This window comes from Anomaloglossus baeobatrachus, chromosome 4 (genome assembly GCF_048569485.1).
Source record: "Anomaloglossus baeobatrachus isolate aAnoBae1 chromosome 4, aAnoBae1.hap1, whole genome shotgun sequence".
NCBI lineage: Eukaryota > Metazoa > Chordata > Amphibia > Anura > Aromobatidae > Anomaloglossus > Anomaloglossus baeobatrachus.
Genome location: NC_134356.1, coordinates 373,810,132 through 373,834,703, shown reverse-complemented (window position 1 = coordinate 373,834,703; position 24,572 = coordinate 373,810,132). Strand labels below are relative to the sequence as shown.

The 24,572-nt window shown below is 47.2% G+C and overlaps 1 protein-coding gene across 1 annotated transcript in view; it reads left to right on the top strand.

The window, feature by feature from the left end:
• The window catches only part of PMPCB (peptidase, mitochondrial processing subunit beta), a 60,241-nt gene that overhangs the window by 34,204 nt on the left and 1,465 nt on the right, over positions 1 to 24,572 (top strand). Inside the window, exons 9-11 of the mRNA XM_075345188.1 lie at positions 13,660 to 13,820; positions 21,756 to 21,841; positions 21,919 to 22,007. Coding sequence (XP_075201303.1) covers positions 13,660 to 13,820; positions 21,756 to 21,841; positions 21,919 to 22,007 — 336 coding nt within the window. The remainder of the gene's footprint in view (positions 1 to 13,659; positions 13,821 to 21,755; positions 21,842 to 21,918; positions 22,008 to 24,572) is intronic.

Here is a 24,572-nt window from a genome sequence, read left to right as displayed (position 1 = left end):
AAAGCATTTTCACCTGAACATGAGTAAGCTGGCATTTAAAGGGATACTACATTATACCAATAACACATAACTAGGACTTTTGTTAGGCCAGCGTCACACTTGCAAATGGCATCCAATGCGAGAGCATTGGATGTGATATGCTAATGGCTCTCAGCTCAGGCTCTGCTACGAACGTGAGCCGAGTGTCATCTACTGTGATCCGACCTTGCGATCGGATCACAGCTGTGGAGGAGAGGGAGAGAGTGATCTCCTCCATTGTCAGCCTGTGCGTATATCGCACTGCACTTGGATGTCATCCGAGTGCAGTCCGATGTGTCACTCGCAGCCATAGGTTTGTATGGGTGAGAGTAAACTGACACTCCCTGACAAATGTAGCATGCTGCAATTTTTTTTTTCCCCCTTAATCCGATTTAGGGCTGAGGAGAAACTCGCAGATCTGAGCTGCAGCATTGTCTTACATAGGGCAAAGTGCAATGCGAGATTTTTTCACTGCACTCGTGCGAGTCATACGCCAGTGCGACGCCGGCCTTACAGCAAAACACATATGCGACAATATATATCTATATATTATAAATTCGTTCCCTTTGAAAACTTACAATCAAGAGTTAAAGAAGTTGTCCGGTTACCAAAACTAATTTTTTTTTTTCTGATAAATCTTGCTAATATGTGCCCCTCAACACATCTATTATGTTTTTTCAGCAAAATTACCTTTTATTGTGCACTAGCAGCACATACTCATTGCTGGCTCCAGCTCTGATGGGGTTAATCTCTCCTCTGACTTCCTGTGTTCAGTTCCTACAAGTACCAGAATTCTTTGTGGCTCTAGGGCGGTGTCTAGCTTATCTAACACAACCCCCTCAGCTCTCCACCCAAAGCCTCCTCCCTGCCTCTTCCCTTTGTGGATGCACTGAGAGCAATCACACAGAGACATCCGAAGCTGCCAGCTCTACACAGCCAGGGGAAGAAAATGTGTGTGTGTGTGTGTGAGTGTATGTACAGAAATGATTATTAGCCGGCGCAACATGTGAAAAAAATAATTGGGGGAAAAAAAGTGACGGGGTGATGAGATTGCATTTTTCCCTCTTGCCTAGTCTGTGTTGTCCGTATCATCCGCAAACCGCATATGACCGGATCCTATGGATTAAATGTGCAGCGCATGCAACCTTTATTTTACCGGATCCTTCTGCAGCGGGACACAGAATTTATCGGCCGGCGCTGGAGTCAGCTGACTCCTGATCTCACAGCCCGCACACGCTGCAATGGCTGCAGGTGAGCTCATTCACATGACCGTTACGTTTGTCCTGGTCAGTTCCTGTTTTTTTGCGGCCCCACAGACAGGACCATCTTTTCAATGTCTTTTGTGTAGGATCGGATGGGACACGGTAGCACTTCCATGTGCATCCGATCCTACAAAAAAAAACACATCGGATGCCGTATGTCCGCTCCGTTATTATGGAACATGTCCTATTCTGTTCCGTAATAACGAACCGTGACTCAATACAAGTCAATGGGTCCGCAAAATTCCCGGAAGCAACACGGAAGCACTTCCATTGCGTGCCCGTGCAGTCAGTGTCCCGCTCCAGCCCCAGCCCCGCGGCTGCCCGCTCAGCAGTGTCAGCAGCGGCCCGCACTGCAGTGTCAGCAGCCGCGGGGATGACAAGCACTACCGTCAGGAGGTTAGTAAGTTCATTACATACGGTGATGAAGTCCTGCCCTCCTGACGTCAGCGGTCGTCACTGCCTTCTATGCCCGCCGCTTGTCACATCACCTCTCGCTGTCGACCCGAGACTGTGACTAGTGGTGACGTCACGGGCCGCTCGCGATACTTTGTTTGTGAAGACGGCGGTCATTGAACTCGGTGACAGCGCTGGTGTCAGGAGTTCAGCAATCATCGCAGGTAATATACCTCGTTAACCTCCTGATAGCAGCACTCGTCATGCCCTGCAGTGACCTGGGCTGACCTATTGATGTTAGCTCAGGTCACTGCACTGTTCTCCCAGCAAATAGGGAACATTCTGTTCTTCATTGACTGGGACATTGACTATGGTATCATCGTGGGACCCCCTTGTATTACACCAGACCTGGATTTGTTTTTCTTTCTAATAAATTGGTGAAAGAGGGAATGTGTTGGGGAGTGTTTTTTCAAATAAAAATGTGTTTATTTATTTATTTTTTTTTTTTATTACTGCCTGGGTTGGTGATGTCGGGTATCTGATACACGCCTGACATCACTAACTCCAGGGCTTGATGCCAGGTGACATTACACATCTGGTATTAACCCCATATATTACCCCGTTTGCCACCGCACCAGGGCAACGGGATGAGCTGGCGCGAATCACCAGGACTGGCACATCTAATGGATGGGGCGGCTGCAGCCTGCTATTTTTAGGCTGGGGAGTGTCCAATAACGGTGAACCTCCCTAGTCTGAGAATACCAGACCACAGCTGTCCGCTTTACCTTGGCTGGTGATCCAATTTCGGGGGACCCCGTGTTTTTTGTTTTAAATTATTTAGTTAATTTAAAATAACAGTGTGGGGGGGCCTCTGTTTTGGATTACCAGCCAAGGTAAAGCTGCCAGCTGTGGTTTGCAGGCTGCAGCCGTTTGCTTTACCCTAGCTGGCTACAAAAGATAGGGGGACCGCATGTCATTTTTTTTTATTTATTTATTTTTTGGCTAAATACAAGACTAAGCACCTTAGTGCCACACGACAGTCACAGAAGGGGGTAGGACATTATATATGTCTTTCTTATCTATCTATCTATCTATCTATCTATCCAGCCCTCCATTCATTCATTCATTCATTCATTCATTCCTCTGTCTCTATATCTATCTATCCATCTCTATATCTACTCATCTATTTATATTTCTTGCTGCTTCCGTTTTCTGTGGTCCGCAAAAAAAACCGGAAGGCACGCAGATGTCACACGGATGCCACTAGGATGCATCCGTGAAAAAAAGGACCGTATTTTGTGGTCCGCAAAAACAGAACGGTCATGTGAATGTAGCCTTAACAGCAGTCGCTGCCTGCTGCCGATCACATGTGACCGTGTGCGGGCTGTGTGTGCGGGCTGTGTGTACAGGAGTTCAGCTGAGTTCAGATCAGCTGACTCAAGTGTCGGCCGATCAGGCTGGGGCCACACGGGGATTACTGCGATCCCCTCGCATTACACTCGGCTCACGCTCAGTACAGCAGAGCTGAGTGTCATGCGTGTGTCCCTGCGACTGAGGTCCGACTGTGCGAGCAGACCTCAGCTGCGGGGGGCGGCCGGCACTCGAGGGGTGGACCAGCACTGAGGAGTGGTGGGAGGGATTTCTCTCCCTCTCTCCTCCGTAGTCCACCGATGTACCGCAAGTGCAGTGCGATTTTTCTCTCACCACATACACTTGAATGGGTAAAAGAGAGAGTCTTGCATTACAGTTGTAGCATGCTGCGATTGTTTTCTCGGTCCAATTAGGGCGGAGAAAATAATCACTCATGTGCGCTGACACACAGGCTAATATTGGTCCGAGTGGAATGCGATGTTTTATCGCACTCCACTCGCACTGTGTTTCTCGACGTGTGGCTTAGACCTTACTTTTTCTATGTCCCCCTGCATATATCGCAGCGTGTGCAGGCTGGAGTTCAGCTGAGTTCAGATCAGCTGACTCCAGTGCTGTACTGAACTCCGCTGACCTCACAGCCCGTACACGCTGCAATGGATGCAGGGGGACACAGAACAAGTAATTGGCCGACACTGGAGTCATCTGATTAATTGGGATGAATTGAGCAATAAAATGCTCTGGTGCTCGATGGGCAAAGTCCATGTAGATTTTTTTTTTTTTTTTTTTTTTTTTTTTTAAATTCATTAAAAATGAAAAGAAAAAAAAAAAAATCACATTGTTTGTGGGCTCCCGCTGCATTTTCTATTGCTAAGGGTAACCCAAGCAGCTACTGGCTGCCAACCCCCGCTGCTTGGTGTTACTTTCACTGGCAATAGAAATCCAGCGAAGAATTTTTTTTTATTATAAAGGTTTTTGCCTGAAAACATTTTTTAAAAAAATGACGTGGGCTTCGCCATATTTTTGTATGCTAGCCAGGTACAGCTTTATTTTATGAATTTCATGAAATAATTAAAAAAAAAAAAAAAAAAAAAAGACGTGGGCTTCGCCGAATTTTTGAGTCCAGCCAGCTTACAACTAGGCAGCTGGGGATTGGAATCCGCAGTGCAGGGTGCCCAAGCTTTCTGGGCACCCCCTCTGCGAATTGCAGTCCGCAGCCACCTCAGAAAATGGCGCTTTCATAGAAGCGCCATCTTCTGGCGCTGTATCCAACTCTTCCAGCTGCCCTGGTGACTGGTGGCTCGCTGGGTAATAATGGGGTTAGGGCTAGCTGTAAATTATAAGCTGGCCCTAAGCCCAAAATTCATGGGGTCACGCCAATATTAGACATGGCCACCATGAATTTCTAGTAAAGATTAAAAAAACACAAAACACAGAAAAATATTTTTATTGGAAATAAAACACAACAAAATTAGTGACTCCATCTTTATTGAAAAAAAGAACCCCCCTCCGCAGTAATCCTGGATCAAGGGTCCCGCGCCATCCAATCCAGATCTAATATCATCTGATTGGTTTGCTGGAAGGCAAAGCGATCAGATGATGTCAGGTTAAAGGACATGAATCACACGACACAGCAGCTGATTGTATAAAAGCCGGTTATACAATCAGCTGATGCATCAGTGAAAAAAAAAAAAAATACTGACTTATGTGCAGATTACCGACAGCTCCTGGAGCGATCGGACGGGAGTCTGATCCCGTCAGATCGCTGCCGGTAATCAGCTGATGACGTCTCCTGACGGCATCAGCTGATAGCCAGCCGGGCGTTAAAAAGATGGCGTCACCGCGAGACTACGATCAGCTGATGCGTCAGGTGACCGCATCAGGTGATCAGCGCCAGGTCCTGCAGGCATCGGACATGCCCGGAGAGTCTGCACACAGCCGGAGCGGCGGTCCTGGGAGAGGAGCTGGGAGCGGACATGGCACCGGGAGTCTGCAGACAGGTGAGTATGACATTTTTTTTTCTATTGTTCACTTTTGATTTAGCAGCTGCCTCCATCTCCCGCCCGTACATTGCGCCGCACGGGAGCTGACATGGCACCGGACGGGAGATGGAAGCGGTGGTGACGGTACCGGGAGGATTCACGCTTCTGTGTTTAATGACAGAAGGAATCCTCTTCCTGTACACGTCACTTTACTACCCACCCCTTGCGTTTATAGCTGCGTTTTTAGTCATAGAAACGCACTAAAACGCAGCTATATTTGCAAATTGTTTTTCATTGCGTTTTTGAACATCTCATTCAACTCAATTTGTGTAAAACGCAGTGAAAAAACACAAAAATAATTGACATGCTGCGTTTTTGTGGGCACCACAAAAACGCAGCTGAAAAAATGCTGTGTGCAGACAGCAAAAATAAAAACTCAGACTTTGCTGGGGAAGCAAAGTTATGCAGTTTTCTGAGCAAAAACGCACCCGAAAAATGCGCAAAAACGCCACGAAAAACGCACTGTGTGAACTTACCCTTAGTTGGTGACATGCAGCACCGCAGGTGACAGAGCAGAGCAAGTTGGTGACATACTCTGCTCTGACACATAGTGTGCTGCATGTCACTGTATCCACTCTGGGACTTGTTGTGCAGGTGACCGGATGATACATGTCACTAACTTGCTCCACTCTGTGACTTCTGCTGCATTGTTCCAACTGTATACACTCTCACCTGAACAAGTCTCAGAGTGGGGCAGTTATTGACATGTATCATCCGGTCACCTGCACAACAAGTCCCAGAGTGGAGACAGTTAGTGACATGTATCATCCGGTCACCTGCACAACAAGTCCCAGAGTGGAGACAGTGACATGTAGCATCCGGTCACCTGCACAACAAGTCCCACAGTGGAGACAGTGACATGTAGCATCCGGTCACCTGCACAACAAGTCCCAGAGTGGAGACAGTGACATGCTCTGCTCTGACACATAGTGTGCTATATGTCACTATCTGTCTCCACTCTGGGACTTGTTGTGCAGGTGAGAGTGTATACAGTTGGTACTATGCAGCAGAAGTCACAGAGTGGGGCAGTTAGTGACATGTATCATCCGGTCACCTGCACAACAAGTCCCAGAGTGGAGACAGATAGTGACATGCAGCACACTATGTGTCAGAGCAGAGCATGTCACTGTCTCCACTCTGGGACTTGTTGTGCAGGTGATCGGATGCTACATGTAACTTACTGTCTCCACTCTGGGACTTGTTGTGTAGGTGACCGGATGCTACATGTCACTAACTGTCTCCACTCTGGGACTTGTGCAGGTGACAGAGTGGAGCAGATTGGTCCCATGCAGCGTCCGGTCACCTGTGCTGCTGGTGGGAGTATATGATCACACTGCCGACACCGCCCGCTCTCCTGACAGCTGAGCACAGCGGGCGGGTGGACAGTGTGATCACATACTTGCGTGACAGGGGGGATTTCAGTGGAGGAAACCCCCCCTGTACTCCACACTGGATCCCCTACCTCCCACAGCTGACGGATGGTAAGCGTGCGCTCTGCCTTCACCGCTCCACACTGGCATCCTCTGGATCCTCCCCTCGATGCTGGGCTGTGATGTGCGGTAGTCACCGCCCACAGCCCAGTCAATCAGTGTGAGTGGCGCCGGCATCCTCTGCCGTACCCGTCCAGTTTGAGAGCCCGGAAATGCCGGGACGTCAGAGGATGCTGGCGGCCACAGCTCCAGGGGGTCATGTGACAGGCACTGAGCGTGCAGGATAGCGCCGCTCAGTGCCAGAACTGGAAATACAAGCAAATGGAGAAGATGCATACAATGGTAAGTGACACTCATTGGGAAAATAAAAAAAATGGGTGAACCACTCCTTTAATATCCAAACGTACGTCACGTAAAGTAAGTTGCTTTTGCCAATTTCCCCCTGTACTGGTGCATAATACTTTTTCTATGGCAAAAAAAATGGAAGCTACTAATGTCTATGGTGTGAAAAGTTGCAAAATGTTATCTCTCACCAGAATGTGAAGCATTACCATTAAAGATGTTATTTAAGCCTATGTGCGCACGTTACAGAAATTTTCTGCATGAAATCTGCACCCACCAAAAACGCATTTCCTTTTGGTGCATTTTTGTGTAATATGTTTTTCTTAATGTAGTGAATGGATAGACAGGCTGAAAAATGCAGGAAAAAAAACGCCCCAACAGTTGACATGCTGCAGACTATTTTCTGAACCAAATCTGCAAGGAAAAGAATAAGCAATGTGAGCACAGCACTTCAGAAATCTGATTGACTTTGCTGACATAAAGACAGACATGCAGATTTGGGCCACAATCTGCATCAAAAAAGCATTGTGCGCACACAGCCTAAATGCTCAGAAATCAGCTTTTTTAGCTTTCTAATTGTTTCTAATTGTGCACCCGATTCATACGATGTTACAAGCCGTGATTGTGATGCAGTATATGACGGTGCATAGTGCAGTTCATGAAGGTGTTAATACTGCGTTCAGTGCCCTGTGGGATAGAGAATGTTATTTATTGCATATCTACAGTCTCCTCGCCCCACCACACCTTTAGAATCCTTGCATTATAGTCATGTAGACGTGGTGTCAGGTTTCCAAATACCGCTGGGAGATAGAATGTTACCCAGGAACACACCTTTTCTGGCGTCACATCTGCATCCATTAGTAATTGTTTGCCGCAGGATATCATCCTGATTAACTTAATTGCTGACTATATGCCGTGGAAAAAGTAATGAATCCATCACGGTTTTGTGTGCCGCCATACGTTGGATCAATGTTGCCATATTAACGTGAAGCGTGAGATTTTTGATTAGCAGATTGGAGCGCTCTGGTAACATTCTTCCTGCATGATGAAATATCCTTCATAAAATAACATCTAGTACGGCCAATATGCCGCCAGGCCAAACCTTACTCTATGTCAAGCTTTTTGGATATTATCTCTTGATTGTAAGTTTCCAAAGGAAATTAATTTTAAGGATTTTTACTATATATAGGTACATCTCAATAAATTAGAATATCATCAAAAAGTTAATTTATTTCAGTAATTCAATACAAAAAGGAAACGCATATATTATATAGAGTCATTAAAAACAGAGTGATCTATTTCAAGTGTATATTTCTGTTCATGTTGATGATGATGTCTTACAGCCAATGAAAACCCAAAAGTCATTATCTCAGAAAATTAGAATATTATATAACATCAACTGAAAAAATGATTTTTAACTCAGAAATTTTGGCGCCTACTGACAAGTCTGTACAGTAAATGCACTCAATACTTGGTCGGGGCTCCTTTTGCATGAATTACTGCATCAATGCGGCGTGGCATGGAGGCGATCAGCCTGTGGCACTGCTCAGGTGTTATGGAAGCCCAGGTTGCTTTGATAGCAGCCTTCAGCTCGTCTGCATTGTTGGGTTTGATATCTCTCATCTTCCTCTTGACAATTCCCCATAGATTCTCTATGGTGTTTATTTCAGGGGAGTTTGCTGCCAATCAAGCACAGTGATACTGTGGTTATTAAACCAGGTATTGTTAAAGGGAACCTGTCAGCAGAAATGTCCCCTAAAACCTAACAGATTCCCCCTCTGCAGCTCCTGGGCTGCATTCTATAAAGGTCCCTGTTATGATTGTGCCCACTTTCTGACCGAAAAAAAGTGTTTATAAAGTTGTACCTTTTTGGCTTTGGATTCGGTAAATCTGTCGGGCGGGCTGCCTGATGGCCGTTATTCTGCCCCCTGGTCCTGTATGCCGCCCCCATCGCTGATTTCAATACTTCTGGACGCCGCCCACTGCTCCAGCCATCCCCGCGCATGCCCAGTGCCCATCTCTCGGGGATGAGCACTGTGCCCAGTGTCACCGCTGGTGACGTGCACGCAGGGTTAAGATTATGGGCGGTGCTGTGATGTTTATTCCTAAGCAACCGCCCATAATCGCGGGACCGCGCTTTCCCCCTCGGCCTGCTTCTTTCTGCGCAAGCGCGCTGCTGCTGACCTCACTTCGCCTCCTTCCCATCTTGCCCCGAGGCAGGAAATAGATGGGAAGAGCGCGGAGCAGTGACTACACCGAAAGCGCGGTCCCGCGATTATGGGCGGTTGCTTAGGAATAAACATCACAGCACCGCCTATAATCTTAACCCTGCGTGCACGTCACCAGCGGTGACACTGGGCACAGTGCTCATCCCCGAGAGATGGGCACTGGGCATGCGCGGGGATGGCTGGAGCAGTGGGCGGCGTCCAGAAGTATTGAAATCAGCGATGGGGGCGGCATACAGGACCAGGGGGCAGAATAACGGCCATCAGGCAGCCCGCCCCCGTGACAGATTTACCGAATCCAAAGCCAAAAAGGTACAACTTTATAAACACTTTTTTTTCGGTCAGAAAGTGGGCACAATCATAACAGGGACCTTTTATAGAATGCAGCCCAGGAGCTGCAGAGGGGGAATCTGTTAGGTTTTAGGGGACATTTCTGCTGACAGGTTCCCTTTAATTTTGGCAGTGTGGACAGGTGCCAAGTCTTACTGGAATATGAAAATTCCATCTCCAAAAAGATGTCGGCAGAGGGAAGCATGAAGTGCTCTAAAATTTCCTGGTAGACGGCTGAGCTGCCTTTTGGTCTTGATATAACACAGTGGACCTACACCAGCAGATGACATGGCTCCCCAAACCATCACTGATTGTAGAAACTTCACACTAGACCTCAAGCAGCTTGGATTGTGGCCTCTCCACGCTTCCTCCAGACTCTAGACCTTGATTTCTAAATGAAATGCAAAATTTACTGTCATCTGACAACAACACCTTGGACCACTGAGCAACAGTCCAGTTTTTTTTTTTCTCCTTGGCCCAGGTAAGACGCCTCTGGCGTTGTCTATTGGTCATGAGTGGCTTGACACAAGGAATGTGACAGTTGTAGCCCATGTCCTGGATACATCTGTGTGTGGTGGCTCTTGAAGCACTGACTCCAGCAGCAGTCCACTCCTTGTGAATCTCTCCCAAATTTTTGAATGGCCTTTTCTTAACTATCCTATCAAGGCTGCAGTTATCCCATATGCTTGTGCACCTTTTTCTACCACACTTTTTCCTTCCACTCAACTTTCCATTAATATGCTTGGATACAGCACTCTGTGAACACCCAGCTTCTTTAGCAATGACCTTTTGTGGCTTAGGCTACTTTCACACTTGCGTCTTTTTCTTTCAGTCGCAATCTGCCGTTTTGGAAAACTGATTCTGCTGCTACCCATAGACTTGTATGGACGATGGATTGCGACTGATGGACCTGCGTTGCTTCCACTGGCCGACGCTGCGTTGGCGGAAGGAATGCAGCATGTAACGTTTTTTGAGCAGCGGAATCCTTAGGATTTCGCTGCGCATGCTCTCTGGCTCCCTGCACACGTAACCAGGGTACACATCGGGTTACTAAGCAAAGTTGCTTAGTTACCCGATATTTGCCCTGGCTACGTGTGCAGGGAGCCCGACACTTCCCCGCTCGGTTCTGCCCCCTCCCGCACTCCACTCCGCATGTACACACACACACACACACACACACACACACACACACACACACACACACACTCACCTGTCCCCAGCCGTGCAGTCCCCGGCACTGACGTCCTCAGCGCCATGACCCCGCTCGGCTCCATCCACCGACCCCCCCCCCACACACATTGTCGGCGGCCGAATGATCAGCTGATCGCCCGGCTGCTGTGAGCGATCAGCTGATCGCCCGGCAGCCGGGTGATCAGCTGTTCATTCACAATAGTCTGCCGCCGGTAAAACTGTAAAGAAAAAAAAACAGCAGATTCCGTTGTTTTGTATGATCCGTTGCGCCACTATATGCAACGCATCCGTTGCATCAGTCACACAACGCAATGCAACGGATGCCGTTCAACGCAAGTGTAAAACTAGCCTTACCCTCCTTGTAGAGTGTATCAATGACTGCCTTCTGGACATCTGTCAAGTCAGCAGTCTTCCTCATGATTGTGTAGCCTACTGAACCAGACTATAGGACCATTTTAAACACTTAGGAAGTCTTTGCACGTGTTTATTTTTTGTGTGTTGGTAATTATTCTAATTTTCTGAGATGACTTTTGTGTTTTAATTGGCTGTAAGCCATAATCATCAACATTAACAGAAATAAACGCTTGAAATAGATCACTCTGTTTGTAATGACGCTATATAATATACAGTGGGGGGAAAAAGGCATTTAGTCAGCTACCAATTGTGCAAGTTCTCCCATTTAAAAAGATGAGAGCCCTGTAATTGACATCATAGGTAGACCACAGCTATGAGAGACAAAATGAGAAAACAAATCCAGAAAATCACCTTGTCTGATTTTGCAAGATTTTATTTGAAAATTATGGTGGACAAAAAGTATTTGGTCAATAACAAAACTTCATCTCAATATTTTGTTATATATCTTTTGTTGGCAATGACGGAGGTCAAACGTTTTCTGTAAGTCTTCACAAGGTTGGCACACACTGTTGGTGGTATGTTGGCCCATTGCTATATGCAGATCTCCTCTAGAGTAGTAATGTTTTTGGCCAATCGCTGGGCAACTCGGTCTTTCAACTCCCTCCAAAGGTTTTCTATGGGAGTTGAGATCTGAAGACTGGCTAGGCCACTCCAGGACCTTCATAGGCTTCTTATGAAGTCACTCCTTCATGTAATTGGGATCATTATCATGCTGAAAGACCCAGCCACATTTCATCTTCTATGCTCTTGCTGATGGAAGGAGGTTTGCACTGAAAATTTCACAATACTTGCCCCATTCATTGTTTCATGTACACTGATCAGTCGTCCTAGTCCCTTTGCAGAGAAACAGCCCCACAGCATGATGTTGCCACCCCTATGCTTCACAGTAGGTATGGTGTTCTTTGGATGTAACTCAGCATTCTGTCTCCTCCAAACACGACGAGTTGTGTTTCTACCAAACAGTTCCACTTTGGTTTCATCAGACGATATAACATTCTCCCAATACTCTTCTGGATAATCCAAATGCTCTCTAGCAAACTTCAGACAGGCCTGGACATGTATTGACTTAAGCAGGGGAACACGTTTGGAACTGCAGGATCTGAGTGTAGTAGGTGGTGTAGTGTTACTGATGGTAGCCTTTGTTACGGTGGTCCCAGCTCTATGCAGGTCATTCACAAGGTCCCACCCGTGTAGTTCTGGGATTATTGCTTATTGTTCTTGTGATCTTTTTGACCCCACAAGGTGAGATCGTGTGGAGCCCCAAATCGATGGAGATTCAGTGGTCTTGTATGTCTTCCATTTTCTTATTATTGCTCCCACAGTTGATTTCATCACACCAAGCTGCTTGCCTATTGCAGATTCAGTCTTCCCAGCCTGGTGCAGGGCTAAAATTTTGTTTCTGGTGTCCTTCGACAGCTCTTTGGTCTTCACCCTAGTGGAGTTTGGAGTGTGACTGTTTGAGGTTGTGGACAGGTGTCTTTTATTCTGATAACAAGTTCAAACAGGTGCCATTTCTACAGGTAATGAGTGGAGGACAGAGGAGCCTCTTAAAGAAGAAGTTACAAGTCTGCGAGAGACAGAAGTATTGCATGTTCTTAAATAACCAAATACTTATTTTCCACCATAATTTGCAAATAAAATCTTGCCAAATCAGGTGATTTTCTGGATTTGTTTTCTCATTTTGTCTGTCATAGTTGTGGTCTAAATTGTAAATTACAGGCCTCTCATCTTAAGTGGGAGAACTTGCACAATTGGTGGCTGACTAAATACCTTTTTTTCTCCTCTGTATGAGTTTCCCTTTTTGTATTGAATTACTGAAATAAATTAACTTTACTTGTATATGAAGTTTTGTGTTTTGCTGTATGAAAGGTATTAGTGTTATTGGTATCATACGGTATCCCTTTAAATGCCAGCTTCCTTATGTTCAGGTGAAAATGCTTTCTATTGATTTTTTTTTTTTTTTTTTTTTACTTATTTTCTGTTTCCATGATCCTTTTGTATTTCCTATGAGTAAGTGTCTTTGAGCACTGAAAACACATTGGGTGTACCCAAGGCCGTGGGCCTTCTATGTTTTAACATGTTTTTCCATTGAAGTTGTGTTTTTATGACAAGCTGTTGGATTAGGAGTGCCAAGATTTTTTCTCTTTTGTCTGTACCCTCCTGTGGCACACCGGCTTTGATGGCACCCATCCAGAAGATTTTACATGAAGTATTCCTAAGCAGCGTGTTGAAATATTGGGATAGGATCTTGGAGATGGGAATACCCCTGTAAGAAACTCATCAGCTAGCATGTTAGGTGCAAGAGATCAAATAGATATTGAATACATATACTGTATATGCAGAAAAGACAAAAGGTTTTTTGTTTTGTTTTTTAATAAACATTTTATATCTTGGTTTATATGGATGCAATACTAGTATATAAAAGATTAAATTTAGATACTTATGGCAATCTAAAAAAAAAAAGCAGGTGGTACAAAATATGACATGATGGCGGAAGAGATGTATACGTAGTTGGAGAGTGCAAAGACGATGGGAGCGCTGTTCTAGTTTTCCCCACATATAAGGTAAAACCAGGGCACAAGTTGGCTGAATGGTTTTTGTGCGGCCTAAATGACTTTTTTTTTTTTCTCTTTCCATTGAACAGAATTTGTCCAGTAAACTTGCTCAGATTACATGTCATGGGAACTTGTGTCACAGCTTCCAGTCCTTCAATACCTGCTATACTGACACTGGACTCTGGGGTCTGTACATGGTTTGTGAGCCAAATTCAGTGGAAGACATGATGCACTTTGTTCAAAGAGAATGGTAAGCTTTCCAAAGGGAAGAAATACTTTACTAATGATTACCTGGTTGTAGGGATTAGTTGGGATCTTCAAGACCCAAAACAAATTACCATACATTTCCAGACATTATCAGATTTGTAGCGTTTCTGTAAATTTGTATTACTTTCCTGTATACTTGATGCATTATTATGCAGTGTTTGAAATAGGCAGCAGACTCTGCTTTATAGCATGATTTCTCTTCTTGTGTAGCAGTTTATTTACGGTGAATGTAAAAAGTTTACACACCCAGGTTTTTGTCATGTAAGGTGACATTTTTATTCAACTTTTAAAAAGGCTTGAAGGTTTTGTTGCAAAATTGATATTTGGAACAGTTCATAAGTTCTTCTACCTTGACTATAGCTCCAGTTCAAATCCGCTTCAAAGCTTAATGCTTCCTCTACAATGCTTCATTGTGGGTATGGTATTATGTGCATTGTTGTCTTTGTGTCAAACATACCTTTTGCCGTTATGGCCAAAAAGTTTAACATTGGTCTCATCAGACCATAAGGCTATGTGCGCACCCTGCGTTCTTTTGATGCTGCGTTTTTGGCCGCTAAAAAAATGCACCCAAGGCAAAAACGCGCAAACAAAATGCACCGGTAAAAACGCATGCGTTTCTGCGCATTTTTGGCTGCGTTTTTGATCTCTGCGTTTTTCTAATGCATTGCATGGTGGGAAAACGCAGAAAGACGCAGGAAAGAATTGACGTCCATTTTTGTTTTTTTTTTAGCTCAAAAACGCAGCTTTAAAAAAAAAAAAGTTGTGTGCGGACAGCAAAAATGAAAACTCAGACTTTGCTGGGGAAGCAAAGTCATGCAGTTTTACGCACTGTGCACACATAGCCTTACACATGCCATTTGGCAAACCCATAGCTGGGCTTTGATATGGTTTGGGGGTTTTTTTTGTAAGAAAATCTTTATCTTGCCATTTTTGCTGTAAGTCTTTTACCAGTGCTTAGAACCACTTTTCTTAGGCTCCGTTCAGATTGCGTTTTTCTTTTTCGCTCCTAATTGGGAGACCCAGACAGTGGGTGTATAGCTACTGCCTCTGGAGGCCGCACAAAGAACTACACTTAAAAGTGTAAGGCCCCTCCCCTTCTGGCTATACACCCTCCCGTAGGAGTACGGATTCCTCAGTTTTAGCTTTGTGCGAAGGAGGTCAGACACGCACGCATAGCTCCATTGTTTTTAGTCAGCAGCAGCTGCTGACTATGTCGGATGGAAGAAAAGAGGGCCCATACAGGGCTCCCAGCATGCTCCCTTCTCACCCCACTGTATGTCGGAGGTGTTTGTAAGGTTGAGGTACCCATTGCGGGTACGGTGGCTGGCGCCCACATGCTGATTCCTTCCCCATCCCTTTTTACAGGGCTCTGGGTGAAGTGGGATTTACTGGTCTCCAGGCACTGAGACCGTGCTCCATCTACAGCCCCTGGAGAAGATGCTGGATGGAGCGGAGTACATCAGGGACATGGCCCTGCTTCCTCAAGGTACTCTGTGTCCCCGTGCATTTGGCGCTCACACCGCAGCATGCTGGGTGTTGTAGTGCGCCGGGGACATCAGCGCTGCGGCGCTTGTGCCATGGCCTCATTCAGCTCGCTGAAGCAGGCACACTTTTGGGGAACGGTCGCGCCGGCCGCTGGGACTGCGGCGCGGCTGGCACTTGTGGTGCGCCGGGGACTTCAGCGCGGGCCGCGCTTTTACGGCGGCCGCGCTGATAACTCGAGTCCCCGGCTTTTGCGGCCTGGTTCCGTTCGTTCCCGCCCCCAGACCTGCCAGTCAGGAGAGGGGCGGGACGCTGGTCAGTGCATCAGCGCTGAGGGCTGGAGTCGTTTTTACATACTCCAGCCCTCACAATAGGCACAGAGGGGACACTGTTTCCCGCACTTTTGTTTGGGAACTCCCACGGGCCGCCCCTCTCCACAGACGCCGGCAGCCATTCCTGCTGACACGCTGAACTACAGAGGGGAGCCGGGGAGACCCAGACAAGGAATTCTGCGCCTCTTACCCGCTATTCAGCGGGCGGTAAGCAGCCCTCTGGGCTCACCCCCTCTTGTGCCAGTAGTAATCTTAGTATTTTGTTCCTGCAAATACTTTGTACTGCATAGCGCTGGTCGCCCTTTGGCTATAGACTCTCTCACATTGCAGAGAGCCAACAGCATGTCGTCCACAAAACGCAAGGGTGCCAAGGCACAGACATTATATGCTTCCTGTACCGCATGTGGGCTTTTCTACCGGCAGGCTCCACTGACCCCCATTGTGTGCAGTGCTCGGCCCCTGCGGCACTTGCACAGTCGGGTCCTCTGCTGGACGTGACCCAGGGTGTACCACCTGTGAATGCTGTCCAGGTGACAGGAACTGAGTTTACGGCTTTTGCTGACAGAATGTCTCTCACTATGTCACAAATTCTTGACACATTGCGAGCTAGGCCTGTACTTCAGGCCACGGACACTGTGCAATCATTGCCCCCTGGTCCCCCTCAGCTGAATTACTTCCAAGCTCCGGGACGGGCATATACACCTCAGGGTGAAGACTCTGACTCGGACGATGGCCCCAGGCAACCTAAGCGGGCTCGCTATGAGGGGCCTTCACATTCATCTCAATGGTCAGGATCCCAGCGAGATGAATCTATGGGTGATGAGGCGGACGTAACTGATCAGGATTCTGATCCTGGGACCGCTCTCAATCTAGATACACCAGATGGTGACGCCATAGTTAATGATCTTATAGCGTCCATCAATAAGATGTTAAATATTTCCCCACCAGCTCCTCTTGTAGAGGAGTCAGCTTCGCAGCACGAGAGAATCCATTTCAGATATCCTAAGCGTACATTAAGCACTTTTCTGGACCACGCTGACTTTAGAGACGCAATCCAGAAACCCCACGCTTATCCGGAAAGGCGTTTTTCTAAACGGCTTAAAGATACACGCTATCCTTTTCCCCCTGAGGTGGTCAAGGGTTGGACCCAGTGTCCAAAAGTGGATCCTCCAATTTCCAGGCTTGCAGCTAGATCCTTGGTTGCAGTTGAAGATGGAGCGGCACTTAAAGATGCCACTGACAGGCAGATGGAGCTCTGGCTGAAATCCATCTATGAAGCTATTGGAGCGTCGTTAGCGCCATCTTTTGCTGCCGTATGGGCACTCCAAGCTATCTCAGCCGGGCTTGTGCAAGTCGACTCAGTCACACGTGCATTTGCCCCGCAGGTAGCACCATTGACCTCGCAAATGGCGGCATTCGCGTCGTACGCGATTAATGCTGTTCTTGACGCTACAAGCCGCACGGCAGTGGCGTCAGCCAACTCCGTTGTTTTGCGTAGGGCCCTGTGGTTGAGACACTGGAAGGCAGATTCTCATTCCAAGAAGTGCTTAACCAATTTGCCTTTTTCTCGTGACCGATTGTTTGGAGAGCGTTTGGATGAAATCATCAAACACTCCAAGGGTAAGGACTCATCCTTACCGCAACACAGACAAAACAAACCCCAACAGAGGAGGGGTCAGTCTGGTTATCGGTCCTTTCGAGGACCGGGCAGGTCCCAATTCTCCTCGTCAAAAAAGACTCAAAAAGATCAGAGACGCTCAGATTCTTGGAGGTCTCAGTCACGCCCAAAAAAGACAGCCGGAGGAACCGTTGCCAAGACGGCGTCCTCATGACTTGCAGTCTCCGATTCCCACACCCTCGGTCGGTGGGAGGCTTTCCCACTTTGGCGACATTTGGCTGTCACGCGTCAAAGACCGTTGGGTGAGGGATATTCTGTCTCACGGGTACAGGATAGAGTTCAGTTCTCGTCCGCCAACTCGTTTCTTCAGAACTTCTCCACCACCAGACCGAGCCGATGCTCTGTTGCAGGCGGTGGCCGCTCTAAAGGCGGAAGGAGTGGTGACCTCCGTCCCTCTTCAGGAACAAGGTCACGGTTTTTACTCCAATCTGTTTGTGGTCCCAAAAAAGGACGGATCGTATCGACCCGTCCTGGATCTAAAGTTGCTCAACAGACACGTAAAAGTCAGGAGGTTCCGGATGGAATCCCTACGCTCCGTCATAGCCTCAATGTCTCAAGGAGATTTTCTAGCATCAATAGATAATAAAGATGCGTATCTCCACGTGCCGATTGCGCCAGAGCATCAGCGTTTCTTACGCTTCGTCATACACGACGAACACCTGCAGTTCGTAGCGTTACCTTTCGGTCTGGCAACAGCCCCCCGGGTCTTCACCAAGGTCATGGCAGCAGTAGTAGCTGTTCTGCACTCGCAAGGTCACTCGGTCATCCCGTATCTAGACGACCTGCTTATAAAGGCACCCTCTCAAGAGGCATGCCAACACAGTCTGAAGGTGGCACTAGACACTCTCCAGAGTTTCGGGTGGATTATCAACTTTCCAAAGTCTCATCTAACCCCGACCCAATCTCTGACTTATCTTGGCATGGAGTTTCATACTCTCTCAGCGATAGTGAAGCTTCCACTGGACAAGCAGTGTTCGCTACGGACAGGAGTGCAATCTCTCCTTCAGAGTCAGTCGCACTCACTGAGGCGCCTCATGCATTTCCTAGGAAAGATGGTAGCAGCGATGGAGGCGGTCCCGTTCGCGCAGTTTCATCTGCGCCCTCTACAATGGGACATTCTACGCCAATGGGATGGGAAATCGACGTCCCTCGACAGGACTGTCTCCCTCTCTCAGACTGCCAAGGACTCTCTGCGTTGGTGGCTTCTCCCCACCTCATTGTCACAGGGAAAGTCGTTCCTACCCCCATCCTGGGCAGTGGTCACGACGGATGCGAGCCTATCAGGGTGGGGAGCGGTGTTTCTCCACCACAGGGCTCAGGGGACGTGGACTCAGGAAGAGTCCACCCTGCAGATCAATGTTCTGGAAATCAGAGCAGTCTATCTTGCTCTGCGAGCCTTCCAACAATGGCTGGAAGGCAAGCAGATTCGGATTCAGTCGGACAATTCCACGGCGGTGGCGTACATCAACCACCAAGGGGGAACACGCAGTCGCCAAGCCTTTCAAGAAGTCCGGCGGATTTTAACGTGGGTGGAAAGCAAAGCGTCCACCATATCCGCAGTTCACATTCCAGGCGTGGAAAACTGGGAAGCAGACTTTCTCAGTCGCCAGGGCATGGACGCAGGAGAATGGTCCCTTCACCCGGACGTGTTTCAGCAGATCTGTTGCCGCTGGGGGACGCCGGACGTCGATCTGATGGCGTCACGGCACAACAACAAGGTCCCAGTTTTCATGGCACGGTCTCACGATCACCGAGCGCTGGCGGCAGACGCCTTGGTTCAGGATTGGTCGCAATTCCGACTACCCTATGTGTTCCCACCTCTAGCATTGTTACCCAGAGTTCTCAGGAAAATCAGGTCCGACTGCCATCGAGCCATTCTCGTCGCTCCAGACTGGCCAAGAAGGTCGTGGTACCCGGATCTGTGGCATCTCACGGTAGGCCAACCGTGGGCACTACCAGACCGTCCAGATTTACTGTCTCAAGGGCCGTTTTTCCATCTGAATTCTGCGGCCCTGAACCTGACTGTGTGGCCATTGAGTCCTGGATCCTAGCGGCCTCAGGTTTATCTCATGAAGTTGTTGCCACAATGAGACAGGCTAGGAAACCATCCTCAGCTAAGATCTATCACAGGACGTGGAAGATATTCTTAGCTTGGTGCTTGGCTCAGGGAGTTTCTCCCTGGCCATTTGCATTGCCAATTTTTCTTTCCTTCCTGCAGTCTGGGTTGGAAAAAGGTTTGTCGCTTAGCTCTCTTAAGGGTCAAGTCTCCGCGCTATCCGTATTCTTTCAGAAGCGCTTGGCACGGCTTTCTAAAGTACGCACGTTTCTCCAAGGAGTTTGTCATATCGTTCCTCCTTACAGACGGCCATTGGAACCCTGGGATCTAAACAAGGTTCTCATTGCTCTCCAGAAGCCGCCTTTCGAGCCTTTGAAAGAGGTTTCCCTTTCTCGGCTTTCACAAAAAGTAGTTTTTCTTGTGGCGGTCACGTCTCTTCGAAGAGTGTCCGAGCTAGCGGCGTTATCTTGCAAATCTCCCTTCCTGGTGTTTCACCAAGACAAGGTAGTACTGCGTCCAATTCCAGAGTTTTCTCCCAAGGTGGTTTCTTCCTTTCATCTCAATCAGGATATCACTTTGCCATCTTTGTGTCCGCATCCAGTTCACCAATTTGAAAAAGGTTTACATCTGTTGGACCTGGTGAGAGCACTCAGGATTTACATTTCTCGCACGGCGTCTCTGCGCCGTTCTGATGCGCTCTTTGTCCTAGTCGCTGGTCAGCATAAGGGATCGCTAGCTTCCAAATCCACCCTGGCGCGGTGGATCAAGGAACCAATTCTTCACACATACCGTTCTGCTGGGCTTCCGATTCCATCTGGACTGAAGGCCCATTCTACCAGAGCCGTGGGTGCGTCCTGGGCATTGCGGCATCAGGCTACGGCTCAGCAGGTGTGCCAGGCGGCTACCTGGTCGAGTCTGCACACGTTTACCAAACACTATCAAGTGCATACCTACGCTTCGGCAGATGCCAGCCTAGGTAGACAGGTCCTTCAGGCGGCGGTGGCCCACCTGTAGGAAAGGGCTGTCTGACAGCCCGTTCATGTGGTATCTTTTTACCCACCCAGGGACTGCTTTTGGACGTCCCACTGTCTGGGTCTCCCAATTAGGAGCGAAAAAGAAGAAGGGAATTTTGTTTACTTACCGTAAATTCCTTTTCTTCTAGCTCCAATTGGGAGACCCAGCACCCGCCCTATTTGTTCTTAGGGTTTCGTTTTTCGGGTGCACATGTTGTTCATGTTGTTTCTTAAGTTCTCCGATCTTGTTATCGGATTGAATTTGTTTTTGAAACTGTTATTGGCTTTCCTCCTTCTTGCTTTGGTACTAAAACTGAGGAATCCGTACTCCTACGGGAGGGTGTATAGCCAGAAGGGGAGGGGCCTTACACTTTTAAGTGTAGTTCTTTGTGCGGCCTCCAGAGGCAGTAGCTATACACCCACTGTCTGGGTCTCCCAATTGGAGCTAGAAGAAAAGGAATTTACGGTAAGTAAACAAAATTCCCTTCTTTCCCTACGTTCACAGGTCCCGTCGGAGCATCTGTTCGAACCGCCCCTTCTCCACTCTGCAAAGTGTGTTTCGGACGCATGCGCTGGCAGGGTCATTCACTGTAATTGAGCACACTGCGTTAGCGTGTGCTCTGTTTTGTGCCATTTTTGCACATATACGTTTTCTGCAGACTGACACCCGAACGTAGTCGACTTTTTGCTCAGAGACTTATATTTCAGTCACATGCTGTCCAATTCCTTGTCATCCTCCTTGAGATGGTTCTACTTCTTCATTGGAGTCCAGCTGTGTTTAATTAAACTGATCGGACTTGATTTTGGAAAGGCTCACACCTGTCTATATAAGATCTCACAGCTCACAGTGCATGTCAGACCAAATGAGAATCATGAGGTCAAAGGATCTGGCCAAGGTTATAAAAGAATTTCTGCAGAGTGTACATTAATGAGAAAAAAAAAAAAAGAACTTTACCAAATGGTTGCAATGAAAGTGAAAAATTTAAAGGAGTTTGAATACTGTACCTCCCCAATTTTATAAGATGTTCACACTTATGCAACTATATTTTTCCTGCAAAATGATTTCTTTATTTCTCAATTGAATTGTACAGATTGAGGGACATTAACACTAGAACTACTGAGGTAGTCATTTTGACTACTGTGCACTATGTATTTCTATATCGGTGTCACAAGTCCAGTAGTTCTAGTGTTAAAAGTGGAAAAAGTTGTGAAATGACTTTTTTTACGTGATAAAAACTTGGTATGTTAATAGGAGTGGGTAGACTTTATATATCTAGTGTACTTATGCTATGCACTTTTTTTCCAACAATGATGTACATGAAATAGTCTGTGACTGTTCTTTGTGTTACTCTGCTAGGATCAGACTCTGCACAAGTGTTACAGAAAGTGAAGTTGCACGAGCAAAAAACCTCCTGAAAACAAACATGTTGCTTCAGTTAGATGGTAATATACATTTCATTGTAATGTTCTCTATACTATAAGCTTTCCAATTTAAATCATGTCACTTTCTATTTCTAAAGGTTCAACACCAATTTGTGAAGACATTGGTCGGCAAATGTTATGTTACAACAGAAGAATACCTTTGCCTGAACTAGAGGCAAGAATTGATGTAAGTTTTAAATGGATTCTTCCTTACAATTAACCTTTTACTAGTGATGAACGAGCACTACGGTACTTGTAACAAGCAGTTGGATGCATGGATGGGAGCATCAAGTCAATACTCAAGTATAATGGAAGTCAATGGCGAACTATTCTGGACAAATGCTTGAGTTCCCCATTGACTTCCATTATACTCTGGTACTCAAGTCGCTGCCATCCGTGCACCCAACTGCTCGTTACGAGAACCAAGGAGCCGAGGATGGTAGTGTTCACTTATCACTACCTTTTACCAATACATGACATACTGGTTAAAGTTGAGTGAGTACCTAACTATTCGTACTCGCTATATTCCTAACGAGTACTGTCTAAGGATAAGTTCACACTTCCGTTGTTTTGCATCAGTCACATGCGTCGCTTGACGCATGTGACTGATGCGCTGTACAACGGATGACAAAGAACAGAATTCTTTGTCAGATTCCGTTGTGTGCGGGGGGCGGAGTTCAGGGTGGGTGGAGCCGAGCGGGGCCGTGGCATTGAGTACGTCAGTGCCGCGGGGACTGCAGGACAGGTGAGTGTGTGTGTATATACATGCTGAGTGCGGGAGGGGGCGGAGCCGAGCGGTGAAGTATCTGGCTCCGTGCACAGCCAGGGTAAATATCGGGTAAAAGCAAAGTACTTTTTGCTTGGTTACCAGCATACACCGCTCAGCGCTGGCTCCCTGCACCCGTAACCAGTGTAAATACCGGGTAACTAACCAAAGCGCGCTGCTTAGTAACCCGATGTTTATCCTGGTTACCTGTGCGGGGAGCCAGAGAGCGCATGCGCAGCGAAATCCAACCGATTCCACTGCACAAAAAATGTTACATTCTGCGTTGCTCCCGCCCGGCGGTCAGTCAAAAAACGACTGACCGCGACGCAGTGGATGCAACGCAGCATCATCAGTCACAATCCGTCGCCAATAGAAGTCGATGGGGAAAAACTGGAATCCTGCAAAATATTTTGCAGGATACAGTAATTCCTCAAGGCGACGGATTGTGACTGATACAAAACAATGGAAGTGTGAACTTAGCCTAAGGCTGCTTTCACACTTCCGTTGTTTTGCATCAGTCACAATCCGTCGCCTTGAGGAAATTCGGTATCCTGCAAAATATTTTGCAGGATTCTGTTTTTTTTCCCCCTAGACTTGTATTAACGACTGATTGTCTTACATTGCATCCGCTATGCAACTGATCAGTCATGGAATGACTGACCGCCGGAAGCAACTCAGAATGTAACATTTTTTTGTAGCGTCGAAAAAACGCAGTGCACAGAATTCCGGCGGCATCCGTCGTTGGTTATAATGGAAGCCTATGGGTGCCGGAATTTGTCAAATGACGGATTCCAGCGACTGTTCAGTCTTTTAGCAACAGAGCATGCTCAGATGTGTAAATTCCTTTCTGGTTAGAAAATATTTCTCTCCGTCTCTCATATTCACCGGTGATGTACGGCTGTCACACTGCTCCAGCGGCTTCTCCTGCTTTTGAAAAGGTCAGACACTCATTATTCCATCTTGTATTTACTGCTTCCCCCGCCCACTGGTGCCTATGATTGGTTGCAGGCAGACGTGCTCCCACGCTGAGTGACAGCCACCGGTGGGCGGGTCTATCGTGCAGTACAATAAATTTAAAAAAAAAAAAAAAGTGTGCCTCCCCCCCCCATTTTGATACCAGCCACGGTAAAGCCATTCGGCTGCGAGCTGGTATTCTCATGATGGGGAGCCCTACGTTATGAGGAGCCCCCCACCCTAAAAATATTAGCCAGCAGCTGCCTGGAATTGCCGCATCCATTAGATGCGAGACTTTCGTGACTTTTCCCGACTCATCCCAATTGCCCTGATGGGGTGGCAATCGGGGTAATAAGGAGTTACTGACAGTCCATAGAAGCCATTCAGTCCTAGCTTAGTGATGGCAGGTATCTATGAGACCCCCCCCCCCCCAAACTGTAGTGAAGGTAAATAAACACAAAACACTGAATTGTGTTTTGTTTTTGTTTTTTAATAAAACCCACCCTCTTTCACCACTTGATTAAACCCCAAATACCTCTCCAGGTCCGACGTAATCCACACTAGGTCCCACGACGCTTTCAACTCTGCTACATCGGAAGCTAACCAGAGCGGCCGTAGAACACGGCTGCTCGCAGTGAGCTCCACAGAGCAACTGAAGTGAGTCCCGCGGCCACAGGTGGATTCTCTTTGCCAGGTACAAACTGCTACAACGGATCCGTTCCATCAGTTGTACCACAATCTCCAACGCATCTGAAACATCAGTCACAAAACGGATTGTGACTGATGCAAAACAACGGAAGTGTAAAAGCAGCCTAATTCTCGTGTATTCATTCCGAATAACGTGTGCAATGCAAGTCAAGGGGGAAAACTCGCAAAGTAATGATTAACCCAAATGGCATACTGTTTGTGCGAGTAGCAAATACTTCAGCATTTGGGTTACTCGTTGCATTGCACATATTAAACTCGCAGAGTAAGTCAATGGGGAAAACTCGCAATGTAACGTGTAACCCGAATGCTGCAGTATTTGATAAT